The sequence below is a fragment of the Nycticebus coucang genome, chromosome X, assembly GCF_027406575.1.
Source record: "Nycticebus coucang isolate mNycCou1 chromosome X, mNycCou1.pri, whole genome shotgun sequence".
Classification (NCBI taxonomy): Eukaryota; Metazoa; Chordata; class Mammalia; order Primates; family Lorisidae; genus Nycticebus; species Nycticebus coucang.
This window is the reverse complement of record NC_069804.1, coordinates 70,927,711-70,953,210: the sequence shown is the minus strand read 5'-3', so window position 1 is coordinate 70,953,210 and position 25,500 is coordinate 70,927,711. Positions and strand designations below refer to the sequence as shown.

General features: G+C 46.0%; 1 protein-coding gene across 15 annotated transcripts; it reads left to right on the top strand.

Moving 5' to 3' along the window:
- Positions 1–4,218: 4,218 nt before the first annotated feature.
- Positions 4,219–25,065, top strand: LAS1L (LAS1 like ribosome biogenesis factor). 15 transcript variants are annotated; one of them, XR_008377522.1, is made up of 15 exons: positions 4,237–4,545; positions 5,206–5,331; positions 6,244–6,313; positions 7,060–7,141; positions 8,195–8,476; positions 8,857–8,903; positions 9,917–10,029; positions 12,291–12,376; positions 12,725–12,775; positions 13,070–13,276; positions 13,622–13,769; positions 16,511–16,623; positions 18,818–19,326; positions 22,760–22,907; positions 24,499–24,576. XR_008377522.1 is itself a non-coding variant. In XM_053579322.1 (15 exons), exons 1-14 carry the CDS (start codon positions 4,355–4,357, stop codon positions 24,551–24,553), a joined length of 2,118 nt encoding a protein of 705 aa, XP_053435297.1. In that variant the 5' UTR covers positions 4,237–4,354; the 3' UTR covers positions 24,554–24,576; positions 24,756–24,890. The 15 variants fall into 15 exon arrangements, 13 of the variants coding, with proteins under 13 accessions (XP_053435290.1, XP_053435297.1, XP_053435293.1 ...); XR_008377521.1 differs by having other exon boundaries at positions 22,757–22,907; XM_053579322.1 differs by lacking the exon at positions 16,511–16,623 and adding an exon at positions 24,756–24,890 and having other exon boundaries at positions 22,757–22,907.
- Positions 25,066–25,500: the final 435 nt, after the last annotated feature.

Sequence of the window (25,500 nt, the reverse complement as noted above, 5' to 3'; positions counted from 1 at the left end):
AGCCAAAGACTGCAAATATATATATATATATATATATAAATATATAAAAATAGAAATTGTTAAATATGTTTAAATTGTGTACTTTAATGTCTTATTTTATGTGGTATAAAAAATTATATTTAGATATGCAAATAAAATTAAAGACTGAAAACATTTCAAAGTTACTTTAACTTCTTTGGTTTTTCTAAGAGTTGACATTATGATTTTATGTAATTAAAACTACTAGATAAAAGAGAAAGGTAACCAAATAAGATTCTTATAAATAGAGAGGTTATAGAAATGTAAAAATAATAACAGTTTTGTTACAAAAAGATAATTTGGTTTAATTTAAAGGTTAAGAACTGTTTTAAAGTAAATAAGTGATAGTGAAAACTAAAGGATATAAAGTTAAAAGTAAAGGTTATAGCAGATTTATAAAATTAATTTACAGTGAAATTGATTAAAGTTAGGTGGAGTTGTTTGTAAGATTTTATTAATACACTAATGGAACAAAATAATTTGGTTTTCTCCTTTTGAACAAGGTTTTCATATAATGTTAGTAGAAATACCAAAATATCTGTGTTCACCTTTTGACTTGTATAACATTTCAGCTATTTTACTTTTTTTTTTTTTTTTGCAGCGTTTGGCCGGGGCTGGGCTTGAACCCACCACCTCCGGCATATGGGGCTGGCGCCCTACCCCTTTGAGCCACAGGCGCCACCCACTACTTCCCCCCACCCCCGCAGTTTTTGGCCGGGGCTGGGTTTGAACCCACCACCTCCAGCATATGAGACCAGCGCCCTACTCCTTTGAGCCACAGGTGCCACCCAGCTGTCTATTTTAGGTCTTATGATTGGGAAACTGAGTCTTTTCTCTGTCAAAGAGTAAGATTTTTGCTTTTAGAAATTTTCTGATTAACAGTTTGGCTAAGCTCTGGATGGAAGTGGAAGACATTATTCTTAGTAAAGCATCACAAGAATGGAGAAGCATGAATCCTATGTACTCAATCTTGATATGAGGACAATTAATGACAATTAAGTTTATGGGGGGGGAAGCAGAAAGAGGGATGGAGGGAGGAGGGTGGGGCCTTAGTGTGTGTCACACTTTATGGGGGCAAGACATGATTGCAAGAGGGACTTTACCTAACAATTGCAATCAGTGTAACTGGCTTATTGTACCCTCAATGAATCCCCAACAATAAAAAAAAAAAAACAGTTTGGCTAAGCAAATGATTAACTTTAGAGTAAATTGTGATCCTGTTTTATGAAGGAATTTGCATGTGATTTGGTTGGCTATAATTTATGAGGTTTGATTAAAATAACAAAGTTTTCTTAAAGTATTAATTTACTCTTTATGAAATTACATGACTTTTTCCTTTTAACTTAAAATTGCACTATAAAAGTTTTTTACTTTTTTTGGCAACTGGATAATTAAAATGGCTAAGGTTTACCTTCATATAAGTTTCTGTATCGTCTTTAGAACCTTTTGAAATCTATCACTCTTAGTCAATTTTTTTTTTTTTTTGAGACAGAGTCTTACTCTGTTGTCCTGATAGAATGCCATGATATCATAGGTCACAGCAACCTCAAACTCCTGGGTTGAAGCCATCTTCTTGCCTCAGCCTTCCAGGTAGCTGGGACTGGCTTGTTTTTCTATTTTTGGTAGAGAAAGGATCTTATTTTTGCTCAGGCTGATCTGAACTCCTGAGCTCAAGAAGTTCACCTGCCTGGGCCTTCCAGAGAGCTACAATTACAGGTGTGAGTCCTGGCCCAATAGTGTAGAATATTGTTGTGTCTCAGTGTATATAATCGGTAATAATTATGGTTATTAATGTTAAATTTTTGTATGCCACAAAAATAACCAACTTTGTTTGCCATTCATCTCTTTAACCATGGCTATTCTAAGACATTTGTCTTTCTTAGGAAATTATTATTTTATTTTGATTAAGCTCATAAATGTTTTGTTTTGTTTTGTTTTAACTGGATAGGTTGAAAGTTTATCTTTCAAGAAAAGCCATGGAAAGAACTGACAAGTTCTCTTGAATATAGATTTCTTTTAGTTTTGGAGATTATATAACATCAGATTAAAACAAAGCAAACTTCTAGAACTTTAATTAAAAAGCTGATAGCCCATGAATTTTACCAAATCAACCTCAAACAGAACAGAAATGAATTACATGGACTGAACTAAATTTGTATGACTATTTGTTTAAAACATTACTGATTATTTTGCTTTGTTTTCCAGAGTTATGACAAGTTTTGAGTAAATAGTAAGTTTAACCTGATATCTTCAGGATTTAAAACTATTGAATCCTGCCAGGCCCAATCTGTTATTTACTGCTACTCAAAGTCCTCCCTCTAGGCCCAAGGACTATTGTGGAAGAGGGGGGACATGAGATTGTAAATACTGAAAGGGATGGAATTAGTTTAAGCCCTCCAGATCAAGGATGGGCACACAGAAGCCTAAAAAAAATACTGCATGAGAGTCTTGGTCTTTCTGGGTCACATGGTGCAGGTATCTATCACAATCATAAAAAAAAATCCTGCTTCCCATAGACATAGAACTTCCTGGGTACAGTTGTTCTCAGTTACACGGTTTTTGCAAAAGGAAATATAACAAGAAATTTATTGGCTACCTTACGATAAATTACTAAAGAGACTATCATAAAATATCATAATACAACAAAAGTATCTAAATCCCTTAGCTCAAACAGTTAACAATGTTTCTGTTTGCTATAAGTTTGCACCTAAACCTAGGAATACAGTAAGTAGCTCAACACTTACACAGTAATTTTGTCACCTTGGCTTTGATATTTTGATTTTTACTGTCATATTGCCTAGAAGGGTTTAAAGGGTTGATGAGTGCCTACTCCCCTCATCATCTAGCCTAAAACACTTAATTGGTCATAAGCCCTCTTAGCTATTTAGTTTTCTTGGCCACAAAGGTCCCACTGAGGGCCTGGATGGACCTGGGGGAGGTAGCCACACTGCCCCAGCAATGCATGGGACAAAATAGGAGTCTGGCCATTAATGCTGCCTCTGGCAGATCTTGGCCAAAGTGGGGGATTGTGAAATAAAAATTTTAAGGGTCCTCCAAGGAGCCTACCGGACCCTCTCTTGGCCAAGGGGATCTCTAAAACTGAGTTGCTAGCCATAAGAAAGGAGACCAGACACGCCTCACCAGGCCTCCTCCCCTTCTTAGAGAGGTCCTCTGTGACTCATTAACAGGCTTAAGGCTAAGCAAGACATACCTGCAGGTCCTCAATATAAATAACAAATCATTTGAGTCTGCCAGGTAATTGGTCTCTAATTAACAGACCCTTTATCTCAACCATTCCTTTGCACTGACTCCTGGTCTTTTAGCCTAACTTTTTCAGACAATTATCAGCTAAAGAATCTTTAAAACCACCTATAACCTCCCCTTTCATACACCCCATGTTTTGGGGCCAATCCAATGTACGCTTTGTACATACTGATTTACGATCTCACCTGCAATTCCTGTCTCTCCAAAAGGTATAAAATCAAACTGTAACCTCAACACTTCAAGTCCACTTGCTCAAGGCGTCTTGGGTGTGACTCTGGGTCATGGTCTGCATATTTGGTTCAGAATAAACCCTCTTAAATTATTTTACAGAGTATGGCTTCTTTTCCATCAATACAGGCCTGTTAGTTGCAAAATTGAGACTAGAACCCAAGCCTCTATGCTGGTAACATAAATCTCATCCCAGTAATTCAGACTTCGCATCACTGTGCAACAATAGGCTGATACCAATTTAGAAGGCAGGACCCCTGGGTACCTGCCCAAAAAGCAGATTTACTCACCCCAGCTTTATCTATTTAGATATTGGGTATTTGCCCCTGTAGTACCGCTCCAGTGTCCATAATGTTTTACTGGGCTGGATACTGGTTCATGGCAATCAGACATACCTATAATCACATTTCCAGGAAGTGCACTGGTTGATCAAAATCCCTCCGCCGCCCGCCAAGGGGTGCAAAATAAAATTGCTTCTGTAGTCCAAACACACCCCTGGGTCTGGTTGCCTGTTAGCAACCAGGAAGTTAGCGGAACCTTGAGGCAGACCGCTTACACTTGGTAGGGTTGCTTTGTGAAAAGAACACTTCCTGCAGGCTCACACATATTCTCTTGTGTGGTTAGGCGGCCCCCAACCTCTCATGTTTCCATTGGTTATGCCGACGCTGTGAGGCGGGATTGCGTAGGGGTCAAGCTCTCCCATTGGCAGCTGGCTCAGCGGCGGTCTGGAGTGAGGGTAGCACGTTGAGCTGAAGTCTTTGCAGTGCGCCGCAGCACAGGGACTGGCCTTGTGCCCAGGGTCTGGTGGGAATCCCAGGCTTGCCCACGTCCGGGTCCCCGGAGGATGGATCTCGTGTGGAGTGCGTGGTACTGCAAGTGTGTCAAAGTAAAGGAATCATCGCCACTGTGGGCCCAGAGCCTTGTGGTCGCCTGGCTCAGTAGGGCCGAGTGGGACCAGGTGACGGTTTATCTGTTCTGTGACGACCATAAGTTGCAACGGTACGCGCTGAACCGCATCACCGTGTGGAGGAGCAGGTAATGTGACGAGCTCCGCCTTCTTGCCTGAATGCTGATGTCGCCGCACCTCTTTTTCGAGTTTCTATAAAGCCGTGTTGTCCAGGCTTTCCCTAAATTGCCTATTGATGCCCCTCTTCAAGTGCCTGGAGGTAAAGAGGAGCCAAGCTCTTGCACTAATCCCATTTGTGGATGGAAAGTAAGGGGTTGTTTCTCAAGAATCCTCTTGTCATATCTGTGACCTTTACCCCTTACCTCTGAAAAGTGACTTCCTCTCAATTTGAGGAGGGTGCCAGAGGGACCAGCGGGGCCTGAGGAGTAAGTAGCAACCTACTCCTTAAATTGATTGAAGTGAGATAATGAGATTAATGACGGATAAAGGACTTCTCTAGCTGAATGCGTTAAGGATTTCAGAGTGAAAGAAAGGAGATGTGTTCAGACACTGTTGGTTGACAGTCTGGCAATTAGGTGTCCTGTGTTCACCCTAGCCAGCCCCTCATGCCCTGTATATTGTTGGATCCCACAGACATTACCCTCTCATCGCCCACCTTCTTGTTTTGTGTCTGTTCGTACACTCGAGCCAGTATATGATGGGAATAGCCTACACCAACCTAGGTTATGAGGTGGAGGGTGGACCAATGTAAGGGGCTTTTATGATGGTGCTGGACTGTGGCCCTTTAGGTTAGGCAACGAACTCCCCCTGGCAGTGGCTTCTACCGCTGACCTGATACGCTGTAAGCTCATGGATGTAACTGGTGGCTTGGGCACTGATGAACTTAGACTGCTCTATGGCATGGCATTGGTCAGGTAAGACCTGCATGGGGGTAAGGGTAAGGGTTGGCTTGGTGGGGGGAGGCACATGATACACAAAATTTGGCTTTAGGTTTTGGAGCAAAACCCTGCATTTCCCTGAGTGTGGGTCAGCCTGTGATTGTTGCTTGAATTGAAAGGTTTTGGTACCCCTGTCAACACATTTCTCTTTTTCTTCCCTTTTCCTGAAAGTCTTCTCTCATTTTTCTTTCCCTCTTGGAATATGGGGGAGGGGTTCAGATTAGGTGATCTCTGTGAGTCTGATATTTTTTTCTTCCTCTTTAACTCATCACCCAGAGAAACGTTTCTGAATGCCCGTGGCTGTGATTAAAAGTGGACTTTCCAACTCTACCCCTGTCTATACCTAGCACCACTCTTTCCCCCTTCTCTCCTCCATGAACACTGAAAGATTATTGAGTTGTGGAAGTGGAGTTAGGAATTCCTGACTTAACATAGTGGTTCTAGTTGTCTCATACATATCAGTAAAAAGGTTGCCACTGAGTTTTCTGATCCGTCAAAGTCTTTGCTCATCTCATATGCTGTTCTCTTTGTCTGCTTTGAGAGCCTCCCTTGCTTTTTTTTTTTCTTTACCTTCTCCATTGTACTCCATGTTATCATTTGATGTAGTCCTTTGTTTCTAGCATTTATAACATTGCATTCTAGTGTAATATGTCATGATTATTTTTCCTGGACTAAACTCTTCAAGGCCAGATCAGTGTCTTATTCATCTGTATGACTTTCAGTACAGGAGTGGATGGAATTGTCCTTGCTCTGGCTGACACCAACCATAAGAACAGGATGGAACAGGCAATGGAAAGGTTGTGGAAATGCAAGGTGTCAGTAACTCGGCAAGGTGTTCAGAGTAAAATGGTTCCTTGGGCTGTGCCACTTATTTCTTTCCAACTCCAGGTTTGTGAATCTTATCTCGGAGAGGAAGACAAAGTTTTCCAAGCTCCCCCTCAAGTTCCTGGCTCAGGAGGTATGTATGATAAAGTGGCCTTGCTCAATTCTTTCTCCAAGAGGCTCACTAAATAAGGCATGGGGTAATGTGGACACACAGTCAGATTAGCTCATACCATCACTATCAGCCAAGCTCAGAAAGAATCTTAGAGCCTCAGCTTCTAGCTTAAAAAGTAAAATAAACCAGAATGTTCCCTTGCTTATGACTAGTATCTTAGAGGTCTTGGCCTCCCCAGCTTGTTGAGAATGGGCTAGTAGATAAGGACATGAAAGAGGTGGCAGTCTGAGGGAGGAGGTAGCTCAGTCAAGCAGGTTGAAAATACCAGACATTCCGGCCCTGAGTGAATATTTGACACAGACCCTGGGAGCAGGCATGCCTCAGTCATCCAGAGGAGCTTCCTGATGGAGGTGTGAGAGAGAGAGAGAAGGGTAAAAGATAACCAGGGAGAGGGATGGGAAAGAATGGAGGCTAAGGAAGGTGATTGTTGATGCTCATTCACAGGAATCTCTTTGTAGGAGGAGGATAGTTGGTATTTGGGGGAAGTAGATGCCTTTTGTGATTTTCAAGACCATCTCCACAGCACAGTAAAAAAGAATCAGGAGACTTGTTTTTAATTTTGGGTCTGCTACTAAGACTAGAATCTTCTCTCAGGACCTCAGTTTCTCTATCTGGAAAATGGGGTGGAGGTCAGGCTCATTCATCTCTGGGTTCCTTCCAACTTTAATATTACTTATTTTTGTATTCATGCCCTCCTCCATAATCAGGTGAACATTCCGGATTGGATTGTTGAACTTCGTCATGAGTTGACCCACAAGAAAATGCCCCATATAAATGATTGTCGCAGAGGTGAGTCCCCAGGGGTTATATCTATCAAAGTTAGGCCCAGGGACCTGGACTAGGGGTAACTGGGAGTAGAGGGGCACCCAGGGTCAGGGCTGGGACTGGAGTGAGATAAGTGAGGGACTTTGTGCACAACATTTAATGAAGGGGGAGTGGCAAAAGTTTCAGTAATCAAGATAAATAACATTATAATGTGGAAAAATCCCTGGTAAACAAAATTTCAAAATTTTAAATAAAACAGATTTATTATTACTGATTTCTCCTTTGCTTCAGGCTCCAACATGGCTTGGCAGGGCACTGAGCTGATCATTGTTTTGATGCCTTGACTACAGAAATTTTGGCCTCCCCTTAAATTTGGTGCCTAATTAGCTTCATTCACTTCATGCTAGTTGGGGAAGATGGATGGGTTGAGAGGCATGAGCCAACAACAGTGCTGTGAAGCCTGGAGTTCTTTGGGCACCTTCTCTAGCCCAGCTAAGAATCCCTGATTTAGCCTTGCCACTTGTGATGGGGAAATAGATCTAGAAAAGGGAAGAGACTTGGTCAAGGCCATGTAACTAACTAGTTTTCTTAATTATCAGCCCATTTTTGGATTTGGCTTCCTGTTTCTAAATCCAGTATTAAAAAATATCCGGGCGTTGTGGCGGGCACCTGTAGTTCCAGCTACTCAGGAGGCTGAGGCAAGAGAATCGCCTAAGCCCAGGAGCTGGAGGTTGCTGTGAGCTGTGTGACGCCACAGCACTCTACCGAGGGTGATAAAAGTGTGATTCTGTCTCTACCAAAATAAATAAATAAATAAATAAATAAATAAATCCAGTATTAGTTACTTCTAGGAAAGGTGACAGTGAACAGGAGAAAGCAAAGAACAGAGATAAATCAGAGTAAGAGAGGTTGCTTCTGGATATTTGAGACTTGAGCCTTCTTAGAGCCATGCCCCTTCTCTGAGACTTTACCATAATGCTCACAAGATGAAGCTGGGGGCTGAGTAGGTGGGGAGCCTGCTAGTTGTTTGCCTATAGCTGGTCCTATGATACTGCCTGCCTTCTTCCCTTCCTCTAGGCTGCTACTTTGTCCTGGATTGGCTCCAGAAGGCCTATTGGTGCCGCCAATTGGAGAATAGCCTTAGAGAGACATGGGAGTTAGAGGAAGACAGAGAAGAGACAGATGAAGAGGACCAGCAGGAAGATAAAAATGTTGTTAATGCCATCACAGAATTGAAATCAGAGCCTCAGGACATTAAGAAAGATGCAGAGTCAGATGTCAGGCCTGATGGTGACAGCAAAGACAACAAAGATGTGGATTCTACTTTCGAAAAGGCTATGAGACATAAAGAGCTATATGGTAGGTGTCCTTGGGGACAGAGAGTGCCTATGAGCCTGGAAGAATCAGTGTGGAGTTAGCACTGGTTAGTTCCCTGGCTCAGCATTTCCTCTGGGCTGTGGTGAGTCCCAGCTTAAAAAAATTACACAAACCCTCTGGGCTGTGGTGAGTCCCAGCTTAAAAAAATTATACAAACCATCTTCCCTGGCCAGTTTGCATAGTGTAGTGGCTATCACCTTGGATTTACAAACCATCTTCCTTGACCCCTGTGAAGTAGGAGGTAGAGAAATTCTAGCTCCCAATTTACAACACAAATAATGAGGGGAGAGGGGCTCAGCAAGAGCCCAGCAGGAGTAGGGTCTGGGCTGGCAGTCCTATCTGTCTTCCTATTCTGTTTCCAGAAAGAGCCAGAGAACTACTGGTGTCATATGAAGAGGAGCAATTTAAGGTAAGAAAGTACCCTTTATCTTGGTGTGCTCTCACCTGCCATAGCCATTTCTTTCCTTGTGCCAGCTACCTGAGAGAAGTCTTAAGAAGGAATTTGAAAGAAAAGTGGCGGGGCGGCGCCTGTGGCTCAAAGGAGTAGGGCACTGGCCCCATATACCGGAGGTGGTGGGTTCGAACCCAGCCCCAGCCAGAAACTGCAAAAAAAATAAAAAAATAAAAAATAAAGAAGAAGAAGAAAAAAGAAAACGGAAAAAAAAAAGAAAGAAAGAAAAGTGGCAAAGCATGAGGAAACTTGTCTGAAAGAGAGATGGGAGGTGGGAGGGAGCTAGAAAGGAGTCAAGAGGTGCAGAGTCCAATTGGCTAATCCTCCACACTGATGGAAGGGAGCAGATGTTGAAGTTTGTGGATAATCTGCCCCACTGGGTAGTAGGCAACAACCAGGAATGGGTAGTTAGTTGCACAGCCCATTGCACAACCTACAATTGTGCAGCTGACCAGCAGGTGGGGTACAAGAGCTTTCCTAGAAGAAGGGTGATAAGTCATAAACCATTTAGCTCAACCCTCCCTTTTCACTGACTAAGAAATTGAAGCCATAGATGAGTGAAAGGACAGGCCCAAGATTACATTATACAGTTAATAATAGAACCAGGATTAGAACTTGGATTTTCTGATTCTCTTTCTTCTTCTATAAACCATTGCCTCTCCTTACCTCTGGGCCTAAGGGTCTCTGCCTATCTCCAACCAAATACCCCCATCAGACAACTCAGTATTAAGATATCTGGTGGTTGGGAGCCATAGGAAATTCAGTAGAGGGAGGAAGAAGGAGGGGAAAGTCTGACATTTGAAAGGTTATTTTAGTTCCAGGGCTAATACAGGAGTTTGAGGTCTATCCCTTCAGGCCCTGCCCTATCCTCTGCAGGGCAGTGCTGAGAGGTCCTAAATGAAGGGATCCTGGAAAAGGTGGGAATGGGTTGCCTGGCTGAACCAGCCTTCTGATGGGACCCTCTTTGCTAGCAGGTGTTGGAGAAATTTAGGCATTTACCTCAGGCCATTAAGGCATGGAATAACCCATCCCCACGTGTAGAATGCATCCTGGCAGAGCTCAAGGGCATTACATGGGAGAACAGGTATGTAACTAGGTAACCAGGGGGTGCCTGTTCTTTAGGTTAGAAGGTAGCAGCCCTACTGTAATCAGTTTGCATATCCTAGTTCACCAACCTCTGCTGTATGAAATCACAGGGATAATCTTGATCCCTCATACAGTGACCCTACATTCAGCATGACCCTCTGATCCCACCCCTGCCAGCCACTAGGTAGGGGTTGCCTACTTCTCAGTCACTAGAATTACCAGAGGCTGGAGTGCCCACTATCATCCATCTCCTGATCAACCTTGTTCCTTTCTGTCAGATAGAATGTGGAGCTTTTGGCAACTAGGAAAAGTCATTGACCCTTACCACCTCATTGCCTAGCCCATGTCCAAGTTTGAGGTAAAAGATACATGGTGAGCACTGCTAATCTTTTCTTTTGAACTGCTGTTGGAGAGTGTCAGTATCCCCTGAGTAGTCATAGTTGAGGGCACAGAGGGCCTTCTCTTAAAATGGTGATGAGCCTTCTCTTTTTCTAATAAAGAGTGCGTAGCTCAATTTAGAGCAGACAAATAATATCTCTATCCATTCTTTTCTTCTTCTTAGCTCTTGGGGGCTTTCTACCTAAATTTAGGCACAAAGGGTTTTGAGAAACTTTCTACTAAGAACCTGTGGAAGTACTGCTAGACCTTCCCAGCTAGAGAGAGGTTGAAAGGAATCTGGGATGGAACAGAGAGTATGGGTAGGTGCTGCAGGTGGCAGAGCAGGCCTGGGTGGGAGTCATCAGTGTAGGCTATGATGGCCCCTGGAGTTTTCTCTTCATTCTCAGGATACTAGTTCCAATGGTGTTTTATTTTTATCTGCCCAGCCTAGGCTTCTTGGCTTCACTCTTCAGCCAAGGGGGTGGCCTCCTTAGTAGCTGGGAAAACTTATTTTTATGCCCCTACATAGTAATGCCTGCCTGGTAGTGCTGAGCAAACAAACAAGTGGCTCACTCCTTTAAGCATTCTTCTTGGATGTTGACCCAAGGAGTTAGGAGATAGATGGAAGAACAGCTGTGTCCTCAAGCCTGGTTTGCTGGAGGGAAGGATCTAAGTATGTCAACACTCTAAGCATTAGGACACCTTTGTAGATATTACCCCTCACTGGGCCTAGTCAGTGAGGAAAGTGTCTGTCTGTTTAGTGTTGCTATAAAGAAATACCTGAGACTGGGTAATTTGTAAGAAACAAGGTTTATTTGGCTTCTGGGAAGCTTGACGCTGGCATTTGCTTCTGATAAGCACCTTCTGCTTCTACTCATGTTGGAAGGTGAAGGGGACCTGGTGTGTGCAGAGATCACATGTCACATGGTAAGAGAAAAAGCAAGGCAGAGTTGGGGCACAGTGCCAGGCTCTTTTCGACAACTATCTCTTTGTTGGGGGGTGCTAATAAAGAGAGAACTCACTTGTTACCACAAGGATGACACCAAATCATCATGAGGGATTGGCCCCCATGACCCAACAGCTCCAATATTGAGGATCAAATTTCAACATGAGGTTTGGAAGGGACAAACATCCAAACCATAGCAGAGAGCCTCGTGGGGAGCCACTACTTCTGGAGAAATCAGCTTTCTTTTTTTTATTTTTTTCCTTTTATTAAGTCACAAATACATAGATCATGAATACATTTATGCCTTTGTTGCTGGTGTAGGTTTGAGCTAGATGAGGAGGAGTGATTACGCCATGGCCTACTCCTTCAAACCATCTGAATTTTTCTGAGCTCTTGGAGTTCCTAGGAATAAGGGCTGTGGAATCATACTTGGTCCAGCAATTGAATCTCCAAGGTTTCTACTTTTAGCATCTAAAAAAAAAAAAAAAAAGGCAGCCTCCTGGGGCATGAAACTGGAGAATGGTCAAGAGAGGGCATGGAACTGGAGAATGGTCAAGAGAAAACAAAAGATGCGGAGGAACGGAAGACTAAAAGCCCTTGACTCCATGATCCCAGGCATTTAACTCCTTCCTTTGGTGACCAGGGGCTTTTCTCTGTCTGTTTTAAGGACTATTTAGCCACTACTGCCTTCATTGTATGTCTTAGATCAGCATGTGCTTGGCCAATTTTTGTTCAAAACCCGCTGATACCAGCCTCTGGCCCACCTCTTCCCTAGAAGGCTGAAGCCTCTGAAGCCTCAGATCTGTCAACTGCCTTCCTCCCCTCTCCTACTTCCCTGCTGCCCCTGCTCCTGCCAGAAGGTGGAGGTGGGTGAGAGAGTAGGAGAGTGTCTTCTGGCAGCTTCAGTTTGCTAAACTAGTATCCTCTTATTCCAGGGAGGCTGTGCTGGATGCTTTTCTAGATGACGGCTTCCTCATCCCCACATTTGAGCAGCTGGCAGCTTTGCAGATAGACTATGAAGGTGGGGTCCTGGGGCCTCACTGCAGGCTTAGGGCTCTATGTTTCCTGGGTGGGAGCACCAGGGGTAGGCTCAGGGGCCCTGGGCTGGGGGCAAGGGTTTTGTCCTGTCATACCATAGCTTCCAGAAGCCTCACAGACCTCCTGGCTAAGAAGAATACCATTACTCCACTTATATGACAATTGTGGGGTTGTTCTTAGGTGATCTGGAGTGGGATTGGGTGGGGTAGGGTGGGGGGTGTTAATGCCATTATTGTACCATATTAATTGTGATTTAGCTTCTAGCTAGAGAGCTAGAATAGCAGCACTGGAAGGGCCTTATGAGGTCTAGTTGAACACCCTCATGTTACAGATGGTCAGACTGAGGTCCAGAGAGGGGAAGGTACTGATGCAAAATCACACAGTGAGTTATTAACAAAGCTGAAGCTAGACCCAGAACTCTTTTTCTTTTAATCTTTTTGAGTCAGTTGTTGGGTTGCCAGATACTAACTGGCTTCTCTCTCCCTGCTTTTTCTGCTCTCCTCTTTCCTTCTTTTCTGTGGTGGCAACTCTGTTGGTGCTGGCGGGGCTGGTTCATGTGCATGCACACACACACTCTTTCTCTCTTGCTCTGGTGTGCTCTCTTTTTCTCTCTCTCTGTTGCTTTCTCCTGCTCTCCTCCATTTCTCCTCCCCAATGGATGTCCCTTATAAACCAGAAAACGTGGACTTGAGTGACATCCTGGTACCAAAGCCATTCTCTCAGTTCTGGCAGCCCTTGCTTAGGGGCCTGCACTCCCAGACCTTCACACAGGCCCTGCTGGAGAGGATGTTCTCTGAGCTGCCAGCCTTGGGGGACAGTGGGATCCGGCCCACCTACATCCTCAGATGGACCGTTGAACTGATCGTGGCCAACACCAAAACTGGTGAGGGAGACTAGCCTTAGACCCAGGGCCTAAGGCAGCCCAGGCAGGAACATCTGCCACTGTCCTCAGCTCTCTGCTGAGAAGCACCAGGTGGACACCTCCCTTGTTAAAGGTTTAGGTTTGCCCAGTTGGGCCCTGTGGCAACAGTGGACAAATTTCCCTCTTCCTTTTTCTCCTTAGCACCAACTGAACTGGGCTGGGGTAAAGTACCCTAAATGCTTTGAGCAGTTGGGAAGTATAAGTGGGGAGTCTTGGGGATGGGGAAGAGCAGAGCCAAACTTCAAGGTGAAAGTTGGGTGGGGGGTTCACTGCTTCCTTCTCCTCAGGCTCTCTCTTCTCTCTCAGGACGGAATGCTCGCCGATTTTCTGCAAGCCAGTGGGAAGCAAGAAGGAGCTGGAGGCTGTTTAACTGCTCCACCTCACTTGACTGGCCCCAGGTGGTGGAGTCCTGCTTGGGCTCACCTTGCTGGGCCAGCCCCCAACTCCTTCAGCTGTAAGTCTCTTAATTCCATCTGGTAAGAGGGTGAGGCCCTGCAAGCCACACAGCCCTAGAATGGCCAAGTTGGAAGGGCCCATTTAAGGATAGTCTAGGCCAGTCCTCATTCCACCTACAGATGGGAAAACTGAGTCCAGAGGGGGAAGAGAGAGGGTATAATATCATACAGCATAAGACCTTACTGAACTGAGTCCAGCATGAGAATGGATGAGACAATCCCCCTAGAGTGCTTAGCACAGTGGCCTGCACAGAGTAAGTACACAATAAATGGTAGCTGCTGTTTATTATTGAACCCAGTCTTCTGACTCCAAGCCCAGTGCTGTCTCCTCTATTATATACCCAAAGTATACCTCTGATAGTTGCTCAGCAACCTTTAGTGGATCCCTATTGCCTTCCTGGTGAAGTCTAGGCTTCTTAGCCTGACGTTCAAAGATCTTTCTGATTCAGGCCCAACCTAGCATGATAACCGTATCTCCTGTGAGTCCCCTTTACCCAATCCACCCTGGGTTCTGTGGTGAAATGGAATATTGCACTGGTTCCTGTAAATACCTGTGGTTGTCTCCTTTCCTTTTCTCTGTCATTTCCTGACCCTGAGTCACTTCCCTCATACTCATGGAAGCCTTTAGCACCTGATTCTCTTTCTGCTTTCTGGAGCAATATCTGTTTCATTTGGGTGACCCATATAACACTCTACAGCTCCTCAACTCTGGTGACTTTCATTCTCCACTACACTCAGCAACCCATTTCCATCTCTCAGAGCTATTCCACCTCTGAAAGCTGACATCCCAGCATCTCACTCGGTGACCACTACCTCTTGTCTTTCTAGTTCTCACCCTTGCATCCCATGACATCTGCTCTTTGCCTGCATCCAAACCTCCATCCCTCCATTTCCTACCTCCCTCGACCTTGCTTCCCCTCAATCCTGTCTGTGGTTGATCAATTCAGCCACTCATCATCAGCACCCTCAGCTCTGCCCAGCCTTTGGCCGTATCTGACTTGCAAACCCCTGAGCTGGGATTGATCTTCCCCATTCTGCTTTCCCTGCTCCTCAGCCCGGGTAGCTGAGCTCTGCTGGAGAAAACCACATAGCCCTGCGGATTGCTGCCATTGCAGAGGTACGGTTTTTAATCTTGGGCCAGGTCTCAGTTCTGCTTGTCTGAACTTTTACTTGTTTTCTGACCACTTTCTCTCCCATTTCCTGACTATTCTAAACCCTTACCACTCACCTCAAGCCCCTTCCCCTCTCCCATTTCACCCTAGCTTCCTCGAGCACATGGAGGCATCCAGCAGGGCCCCCTCGACCTGAGGTCCAGCCCTGCCCTCGTGAACTGATCTGCGGCTGCACTCAACCTTCTCGCCAGTCTCAGGATGAGATGGCCTTGCCCTGCCTCAAAGCCTGCTCCTCCACCTGTGCTCTGGAGACACCTCTGCCAGCATCACTGGGGCCTCACCCCAGCCTCTCCTTTACTCTGCTGGCTCTTGCTCTTCAACCTATGAACGTACCTGAGTTTTTTCTCATCTTAAAACAAAACAAAACAACAATAACAGCAACACAAGCAAAATTTCCTTTGATCCTACATCCCTCTGTTGGGTTATTAACAGCTCAACACTCCCTCACTCCCATCAAAACATCTCAAAAGAGTAGTCTACACTCAACAGTCTCAAATTCCTCACTACCCTCTTACTCCTCAGTCTCCTGCAATTTGACATTCACCCTCAAAGTTGCCTTAACCTCCTAATAATTACCAAATCCACTGGGCCCTTGTCAGTCTCTGTGTCTGCTGCATTGATGCTATTTACCACTCCCTCTTTATAATGCCTGTGCTTATTACTAGTTCCTATAAAGTGCTGAGCCCAAATCTCTTTATCTAGCCTAGACCTTTCCCCCAAGATTCAGGTTCCTATACTCAACTATATATTGGACATCACCCCTTGGATGGCCCACAGGCATTTTACTGTGACCAAAAGAGAATTGGTCATCTTACTCACCACCTCAACTCCAAAGTAATCTTCCTCCTCCGTTGCCTATCTCACTTGGTGGCAGCACCATCTACCCTGTCCTGTTAACTCTCGAATACTTCCCAAATCTGAGGTTTTGTGTTGCTGTGTCTATTTCCCCTAGTGTCTCCTTCCCTCTATCAGAATAAGCTTTTCAAGGGCTCTACATTTTCTATATGTACCCCAGCACACAATACAAGTCCAGGAGCCAAACAGGCCTCAGTAAACGTCATTGAACTGAACTGTGCTCTGCTGTCTTATTGCCAGCATTGCTATCCTTGGTGGGAATGACTGGGCAATGAAAGAAGTGGGAGTCTGGATACCAAGACCCTCTTAGTCCCTGATTCCCCTATTGAGTCCAGAAGTCTTTCTTGAACCCTGATTGCACTTGAGACACAGAAGGATTTATAAGATAAAAGATGTGGCCTTGTAGACAAAGTCAGACAACACAAGACCTCCAGGAGATGGAACTGAGCCTAATAGCCCCATCACCAGATGTGTGTGCTACAGGCTAGAAGTGACATGGATGGGTGGGAAACTTGGAGGAGAACAAACAGGGCCTGGAGGAGTCAGGAAGAGCAACAGAAAGGAGGAATTTGAAAAATTCACTGAGGAAAAATAATGAAGTTTCAAAGTCCAGAAGGAATATGGCATCTGTATGTAATGGGTGGGAAGGGAGTGAAAAGAGCAGCATGGAGAGGTTTGGATAGGTGGCCTTCAAGGTACTTTCCAATCCTAAGTGCTTGCAGAGTGGAAGCTGCTGGTCTTGGAGAAGTCTGGACCACAGAGATCTCCCAACCCAAGCATACCAGAGGGATGCGACACATGCCAGCAGTAACAGCAGCTTTCTTGGGTATGATTTCTTGTGTACAGATCCTCCCTTTCCCAGACAATCTGTGAATGCAGTCCTAATTACCCCATTACACAGAATAAAAACAGAGGATTTACCTAGGTATTATGCTGCAAGTCAGAGCTGGGACCAGAATCTAGATAGCCTGCCTTTAGTCCTGTTCTCTTCTATAATGCTCCACTATTGCGGAAAGTATCTGTTATAGACACATAGAACTTGGCTTTTGTTTTCCCCAGAGAAAAAATAAAAAGGATATCATTGACAATTAAGTGTCAGGCATGGTGCTGTGTTTTTTTGTAGAGGTTATTTCATTTAATTTGACACAGCAATCTTGGGAGGTTGGAGGTATTAAACCCTTATTTGACAGATAAGACATTAAGGCTCTGAGGAGTGAGTGATGTGACTTATATACACTGTTGGTGGTGGGACAGGGATCTGGGCCCAGGTCATGTGAGTCCAAAGTCCATCTTTGTTCATCAGCCTATGACCTTCTCAGTCCTGAGCTATGACCAGTCATAACCGAAGAAAGGGATACATTTTAAGATTCATATCACCCCTACATCTTACTGGTCAGCCTAGACAACTCAAGATAAATTAATCATACTAATGGACCACAAAGAAGACAGAGAGTTTCTCCCTGGTTATTCCTCTGATAAAGCTGGCAGCTTTTCAAGAGCTTCCTCCAGCCAGCCAATATCAGTTTAGTTCTAGCCAATATTCTTTCGGAATATTAAATTAACTCTGCAGAGAGGCTCTCCTAGTCTCCCAGTGGAGCCACTAGCTCCCAGCCCTAACCCAACAGACCAGTGACTGGTCTGCATGTGTCTGGAGAGAAGGAAGCCTGCTGAACTGATGGTCTCACATGAACTGCCTACATTTCCAACTTGATACATCCAGAAGGAAACTCTCCATCCCTCCACCCCACCTGTGTGTCCAGCAGTGACCAGATACCTGTTTGATGACAGGTTCTATATGAGGTTCTGTAAAGGGTACTCGCCTTCTTCCTTCCCTTGAGCTCTCCTTCCCAGCAGCTCTGTGTCTGTTGGTTTTGCTGTTAGCGCCGTATTTTGTGTGCACGGTATCATCATCTTTAAGTCTCCTCTGCCTGACCCTGCCATCTGTCACCAAGCCTTGCTCTTTGTCTGTGTGTCCTTTATAGCTTCTCTCCCTCTCATCTCCACTGCTAGTGCCCTAGGTCAGCCCTCCCCAACTCTAGCCTGAACTGTGGGAACAGTCTCCTCCCTGGTCTCCCTGCCTCCAGGTTGCCCTGTCCAGGCCAGCTTCCACATGGCCATCACCATGGTGATCTTCACCTGTGCTCAGTTGACAGGTGATCCCCTCCACCCCAACACACATACACAGGTGCGTGCACACACACTCTAACCTTCCCAGCCTTCTCTTCCTCCCATGGCTCCTCAGCATGGGCCATGCCCTCTAGCTGGGCTACTCTCACTGCACGCAGCAACACCATGTGCTAGCCCTTGTCTCTGGGCCTCCTGGGCCCCACCTCCTGCATGCAGTCCTCCTTGTTATCTCCTGCCCTCATACTCTCTGCCTTCCCTATCCCCACAGTGCCCATAGTAGGTCCTAAGTGCTCATCTGGCCTGCCTCCCACATCCTGCTTTGTCTTGTCAACTGCTGCTTTTCTTTTTCTTTTTTTTTTTTTTTTCCATTCTAAGCTGGGCTGTAGCTGTTCCCATAAAGGGATCACACTTTGTGTTCCATGCAGAAAGGGCTCAGCACACTTCTAGGCATATCTTTGGAGCTTAGGACAGATTGCTCAGCTAGGCCAGAGGAGAGAGATTTTCCATTCTCATTTCTAGCCCTGTAGGCTTATTGTGTATTTACATAGCACCTCAGTGCAGATTAATAGCTATCATTTATTGCATGCCCACTATGTGCCAGGCACTGTGCCAGGCATTCTATGTGAGCTTTCTTATTACTCTTCCAACAACCCTATATGTTAAGTAACATTATTGTCCTCATTTTACTGAGAATGGAAGTGAGGCACAGAGATGAACCACAGAGCTTATTCAGGGTCCATGGTTCTGTTGTTTCTATGTTCTGTCTGCTCTACTGCACTGCCTTTCAAAGGCAGGTCTGGAAGCTCAGATACCAAGTTCAAACCCTGGAGTATTGGGGTGTGAAGTGACTTAAGATTTTGAATCTTTCCTACCCCATCCCTCCCTTTGCTCAGCATCTTCAAAGCCATGGGGCAGGTCCTGCCAGACGGAGAGCAGGAGAAGCTGCTGCGCATCTGTTCCATTTATACCCAGAGTGGTGAAAACAGCCCGGTGCAGGAGGGTTGCGAGGCCTCCCCCATTGGGAAGTCTCCATATACTCTGGACAGCCTGTATTGGAGCCTCAAACCAACTGGCTCCAGCTTTGGGTCTGAAGGAAAGGTCCGGCAGCAGGAGCCGCAGGGAAGCATTAATGATGTCAAAGAAGAGGAGAAGGAAGAGAAAGTGGTCTTACAAGACCAGGTGGAGGAAGAGGAGGAGGAGGAAGAGGAGGAGGGGGGGGAAGAAAATGACCAGGAGGAAGAGGATGACGATGACGATGATGACGATGAAGATGATGAAGATGAAGACAGAATGGAGGTGGGGCCTCTCTCTACAGGGCAGGAGTCCCCCACTACCAAGAATGCCAGGATCCTGGCACAGAAAAGAGGAGCTCTACAGGGCTCTGCATGGCAGGTTAGCTCAGGTAAGAAGCCCAATAATCCACTTTCTCCTCGCATCAATTTCTTCCCTCTCTGGCTGGTTCTTGAGGCTTCCCACCCCATAGGAAAGAGAAAGTAGAAGGAGGTAGCCAGTTTGAGGCAAGCCTGGGAGGCACCCTGTTACATGGCTTCCCCCCTTCTTAGGATGGAGCGTATAAGCATGCCAGAGACCACAGTCAAGCTCCTGGCTATTTTATGTAGCAAGCATATTCTGAGAGAATGGTGTGGATATGGGCACAGGGCCATAACACAGAAGCAAGAAAACGTGAGAGATAGGGGGTATATATGTATGGTATATTTTTCATGTGCATGTGTTTTTCATGTACGCTGAGACATGTATTGTTTTCTTTGTACATTTGTGTGTCTGTGTACACATGGAGGCTGAGTGATGGTGAGATAGGATTTTACTGTATTAGAAAGAAGGAACCCAGGGCATTAAGTCAGTGAAGTGAAATCAGAAGAGAGATTAAGGAGTACTGTGGTTTTTGATGAGCACATAAGTTGATGAGACCAAAGCCAAGAGGGAGTTGCAGGGAGGGTTGGTGATAGGAATCTGCTCCTTTCAGGATGGCCTTTGTACTTTTGTTTAGGTTAGGGAGCAGGAACCTCAAAGCAGAGAGACCCAGAAGGAATGACAAACCAGTGTGTGTGCAAGGGGATGTGTTTATGTGTACACACCAGAGGCAGGGGCCTGGAGGGAGGGAGAACAGCTGGAGCTGGGCATGGTTTAGGGTAGGCAGGGGCAGAGAATCGGGGAGGCAGTGAATTGGCTTAAGGGGAAAGGTGTGGCTTTTGTCTTTGTATGAATGTACATGGAAGGGCTAGGTTGTAAAGGCCCTAGTGCCAGGGTTAGGAGTACAGGTTTATGTCTGTGTGTGACAGTGTTTATATGTTTGTAAATGCACCTGCTGGCATACTGACAGAAATCTGTTAGGCTAAGGAGGTCTATGTTTGGTGGTCTCTAAATATTGAAAGGAAGAGACATTGGCTCAGGCAAAATTGTGTATGTGTGTGTGTGTGTGTGTATATATATATATTATTTATTGAGACAGGGTCTCATTTTGTCGCCCTCAGTAGAGTGCTGTGGCATCACAGCTCACAGCAACCTCAAACTCTTGGGCTTAGGCGATTCTCTTGCCTCAGCCTCCCCAGTAGCTGGGACTACAGGCACTCACCGCAACACCCGGCTATGTGTGTGTGTATTTATAAGAGAGAAAAAAGAAGGGAAGACCTGGGTGGTGTGGCTCAGCCCTGTAATCCCAGCATTCTGGGAGGCTGAGGTGGGTGGATTTCTTGAGCTCAGGAGTGCTAGACCAGTCTAATCAAGAGTAAGAGCAAGATCTTGTCTCTACTAAAAATAGAAAAACTAGTTGGGTGTTGTGGCAGGTGCCTAAAATCCGTGCTACTCAGGTATCTGAAGTCAATCAAGAGGATCACTTCAGGCCAAAAGTTTGAGGTTGCTGTGGCCACAGAACTTTACCCAGGGTGATGGAGTGAGACTTTGTCAGTAAAAAAAAAAAAGGAAGGAAGGAAAGGAGGAAGGGAAGGAAGGGAGGAAGGGGAAGGAAGGGAAGAAGGAGAGGGAAGGAAGGAAAGGAAAGAGGGAGAGAGAGAAAGAAAGAAAGAGCAAAGAAGGGACAGTGAAAGGAGAAGTCACGGTGAAACAGGTTGTCATGCAGCGGTGTAACCATGCATGTACAGTCATGTATGTTTTTGGAAGAGGAATCAGCCACTGTGACACATGAAGACCAAGAAATACCTGTATGAGGGAGAAAAATGACAGCAATGAGAGGTGGGGGTCTAAGGAGGGACATGGGAACTAGTAGTGAGAGTTAGCCTGTGTGTCCATGCTATCACTGAGAGGACATGTAAAAAGGGGCTAAAGAGGCAGGGGCAGTTTAGGGATGTTAGTGATACACTGTCAGGTCAATGACAGAGAGCCAATGTAGGGAGTAGCCTCTGAACATGAAGTTGTATCTGTATCATAGGGTAATACAGGGTGTTAATACAGGTACAGCTTCCTATAAGAGAACCAATGCAGTGGTCAGCAGGCAGAGCAACAGCCCTTCCTGAGGAGCTTCTCTCTGGGTTATATAAAAAGCTGGTTGGGGGTTAGTTAATATGTCACAGAATTCCAAGGGCATTATGACAGGGAGAATTATTTTAGTACCAGAGAGATATAGGAGGCCAAAAACAGAATCTGTGGAGCTCACTGGTGAGGGCTTCACTTGAAAACACTTGGTGCATTTGTATGAGGATGGGGAGGGGAATTTAATATAATACTGTGTGGAGGGTGTCTAAGTGGTAAGAGAGAGAGGGGTGGAAGGTACATGGCCTGGTCCAACCTAAAGTGGAATATCTGCATGTTTGTGTGCTATGGGCAAGGGATGTAAATGTGGCTCAGTGCCTATAGCTCAAGCGACTGAGGCGCCAGCCACATACACCAGAGCTGGTGGGATCAAATCCAGCTTGGGCCTGCCAAACAATGACAACTACAACCAAAAAATAGCTGGGCGTTCTGGCGGGCGCCTGTAGTCCCAGCTACTCGGGAGGCTGAGGCAAGAGAACACTTAAGCCCAGGAGTTGGAGGTTGCTGTGAGCTATGACACCATGGCATTCTACCCAGGGCGATAGCTTTGCCAGTGCACCCTCGGCCTCTCTCTCTCTGTGTTTGTGTGTATGTACATTTGTGTGGGGGAGTAGAGACCTGAAGATTTGTGGTCTGTGTGCTAGTGAATGAGAGATATGGGGGTAGAGAGTGAAACTGAGTGAGTGAAGGGTTTGGTATGTATGCTTCCAGGTACATACTTGGGTGACCATTAGGATGGTATGTGCAGTGACACAGCCTTCCTCTAAAAGAGGGGTATTCTCTATGTGTGCATCTGGGGCAGAATGACCTTGCATGAGACAGGGGGTGCATACTCCCTTTGAGAGTCTACCCTGAGGTAGGTATGGGTGTATGTTTGTCTCTCTCCAGGCAGTTACTAAGAAAGGATGTGGCAATCAAACCAGGTGTGTGTGTGTGTGTGTGTGTGTGTGTGTCTGTCTGTCAGTCTACACGGGAGGGGGTTGAGGGTGAGAGGCAGAGGCAGTGATACATCCCCATCTAAAGATGTTGTCTGTGTGGCAATATACCTGGGGAAGTGGGAGAAGAGCGGAAAGGAATGAAAATGTGTCGAGTTTTGTTTGTGTGTGTGTATATATGTAAACATGTAGAGGGGAAGAAAGGCCATAAAGAACATGTGGTAGAGTGCAGAATGTGTGGTGAGGCACTCATTTGGAGATAAACTCAGAGATCCTGCCCTTGCAGAGATGGTTAAGTGGGATGGGTGGATGTACAGGGGCAATTGGCCTGTGTACCAATCAGAGAACCAGCTTGTCAGCCCATTCTTGCCACCTCCCTTTGCTCTACAGAAGACGTGCGATGGGACACATTTCCCCTAGGCCGAATGCCAGGTCAGACCGAGGACCCAGCAGAGCTCATGCTGGAGAATTATGACACCATGTATCTTTTGGACCAGCCTGTGCTAGAGCAGCGGCTGGAACGCCCAATGTGCAAGACTGGGTGAGTGCCCACAGCAGCAGGATCTTTTATTCTCTTTTTCTGCTGCCAGTAGGAGGGAGAGAAAAAGATAAAATGGGGTAGCGGAGCAGGAAGAGGTAACTGTCCCACTCAGGCCCTAAATAAGTGAAGTATGTCTCCAGTCCCTGGCTGGGCTCTCGCTGGGACTCCCTGCTCCCAGTGTGGAGAGCCAGTGACAGCTGGCCTGGCACGCCTCAGATTACATCCAGTTCATGCATGTGGGAGAGTGGGTGTGCTTGTTTGCACATGCATTTTGGGAAGAGAAAGGTCCATAGCATTCAATGGATTCTCTATAGAGCCTACCGCTCCTAAAAGGTCAAGAACTGATACTCTATTCTAGCTTTCTCATGTTCCCGAAAATAAAACTGAGGCCCAGAAAAGGGAAGGAATTTGTCCAAAAGTACACAGAGTAATCAATAGGCTTCCCCACACTGTCTAGGCATCTTGGGCCTGCTCTTTTTTGAAATTCACTTTGGGATCACAGGCCTGGGAGCCCTTGGGTCAACAAGGAGCCAAGAATCAAGCAGCCTTTGCTGAGGGGCTGTGCTGGTAACACAGAAAAAGAGCCCATCAAGAAGGCCTATACATTCCAGAATGTTGAGCCATTGTCACTAAAGAGAGAGACTCCTATGGGCTCCTGAAATCGAGATTTTATCCCTGTACTGCCAGCTCACTCCCTGGGAGATGGGCATTCTGGAAGAGGGCTACAGAATCCAAGGGTCCAGAAGCAGGCCATACCCAAGGCCATGCCACAGACTCTGTCTGAGGCCAGTGGGCAACAAATCTCTTAGAGAAGAGAAGAGGCAGCTGGAAAAGGTAGTCTGTAACTGGCAGTGGGGTTCACATGTCTGAGAGAGAGGTTCACTCTCCCCTCAGTCCCAACCAGCCTGGTCCTGAGTAAGATTGCCTCTGTGAGCACCAGGGCATCAAGGATGAAGTATGGGCAGGTAGAGCTGTTTGATCAAGAAGGAAGCTTATCCAACCCAGCTTCCCACATCCCCTGTATTAAAGAATCTTCCTCTTCTGGGAAGAGGCATGCCTACTTCTGTTCCTGTATTAGTTCCACCCCTGACTTGGCTCTGTAGCCTTGGGCAAGCCCTTTCTCATCTCTGGGCCTCAGTTTGTCTATAGTATTGTGGGTTATGGGAGAGGATGAAACTAGATCATCTCTAAGGGTTTATTCAGCGGCAGTAATGTAACTATGAATCTGCCTATGGGAAAAGATGATGGCTTTGCTCTTAGTTGTCACCCACATCCAGCTACAAGGACCTTTGACCTTCAAGGAAGCAGGGGAAGCAAGAGTGTTTTGAGCAGGGCAGCAAGAGGGAAGGCAGAACCACCATCCCTAGAAACAATCTTGCAATTATGGGATGGGAACAGGGCCTAGTACCTTAGCCAACTATTAGGTGTGGAAGGGATTCAGCCCAGATTCCTCTGGGCCCCCAAGTTCTAGAACCTTAGGAGGAGGACCTGTTAAGAAAGCTATATTCAGTGTCTTCCTGGGGGTGGGATGGTACAGAGTCCCTTCCCCTCTTTCAACCCAAACAGCTCTTCTTTAATCTGGTTTATGTAGTTGGACTCTGCGTAAAGCTTCATTTGAAAAGTTCGACTTTCCTGGAGGAGGATAGATCCCTTCCTGAACTGAGGAGAGGTCAGAGCTACCCCTGAGGCTCATCTGAAGTTGTCTCTCAGATTTCTTCCAGTCCTTAATTTATAAAGCCAGGCAAGAGGGTGGGCCTTTCCCCATAGATAACACATGTCAAGTGCCCTTGGCTCATCTAGAGCTTGAAGCTGCCTCCTTCCCTGACTGACCTCCCACTCTCTCTTCAGCACCCTGGGCCTGACCTGTGGTGTCAGCAGTGGAAACTGCAGTAACAGCAGCAGCAGCAACTTTGAGGGCCTTCTCTGGAGCCAGGGGCAGCTGCATGGGCTCAAAACTGACCTGCAGCTCTTCTGATGTCAGCCCTGGTGCAAGTGTTCATCTAGCCCTGCCAGGGCAACAGCCCATGCCCCAATGCTCCCTGAGACAACCTGAAAGACAACCTGGATCAGCCACATCAACTCAGCTTTCTACCACAATGGAATTTTGAATGTCTTTTGGGTTTGTTTTGTTTCTAAAAACAATTAAACAGGCAACTGTTGTTTTGGTGTTCATGAGATGAAGGAGGTGGGTGCTGGGGTAGACCAATTCAGTTTTCCCTTTATTGTGGGGGCTCCGGAGAAGGTGAGATTATAACAGGGCTTTGAGCAGCAGGTAGGTTTTGAAGCCCCTTGGGCCCATTGACCCTGATTGCTTCCACAACCAGCTACCTCCCATACCTTCTGCCTGACTTCTCAAACCATTTCTGCTCCTCTCAGCTGTAGTATGATCAGAGGCAGCATCAGGCCTCAGAGAAGAAGTATTGCTGGCTACTGAGTGCAGCCAGAAGTCAGATCATTCGTGGCCTTTTGCTGTTACCCAGCAGGCTTTCTGCTCATCTCCCTGCCTGCCTTCGCCAGGCACCGAACAGCAGTTAAAAACCAGAGAGAAGCTTCTCTTTGTCAATTCTCTATTTTTTTTCAGCCTAGAAAAGAT

Coding starts and splice junctions, on each gene's coding strand:
- LAS1L (XM_053579315.1), top strand. CDS start 4,355: ATGGATCTCGTGTGGAGTGCGTGGTACTGCAAGTGTGTCAAAGTAAAG. Junction 4,546..5,205: donor ATCACCGTGTGGAGGAGCAG/GTAATGTGACGA, acceptor GTGGCCCTTTAG/GTTAGGCAACGAACTCCCCC. Junction 12,377..12,724: donor TTTGCAGATAGACTATGAAG/GTGGGGTCCTGG, acceptor CTCATGTTACAG/ATGGTCAGACTGAGGTCCAG.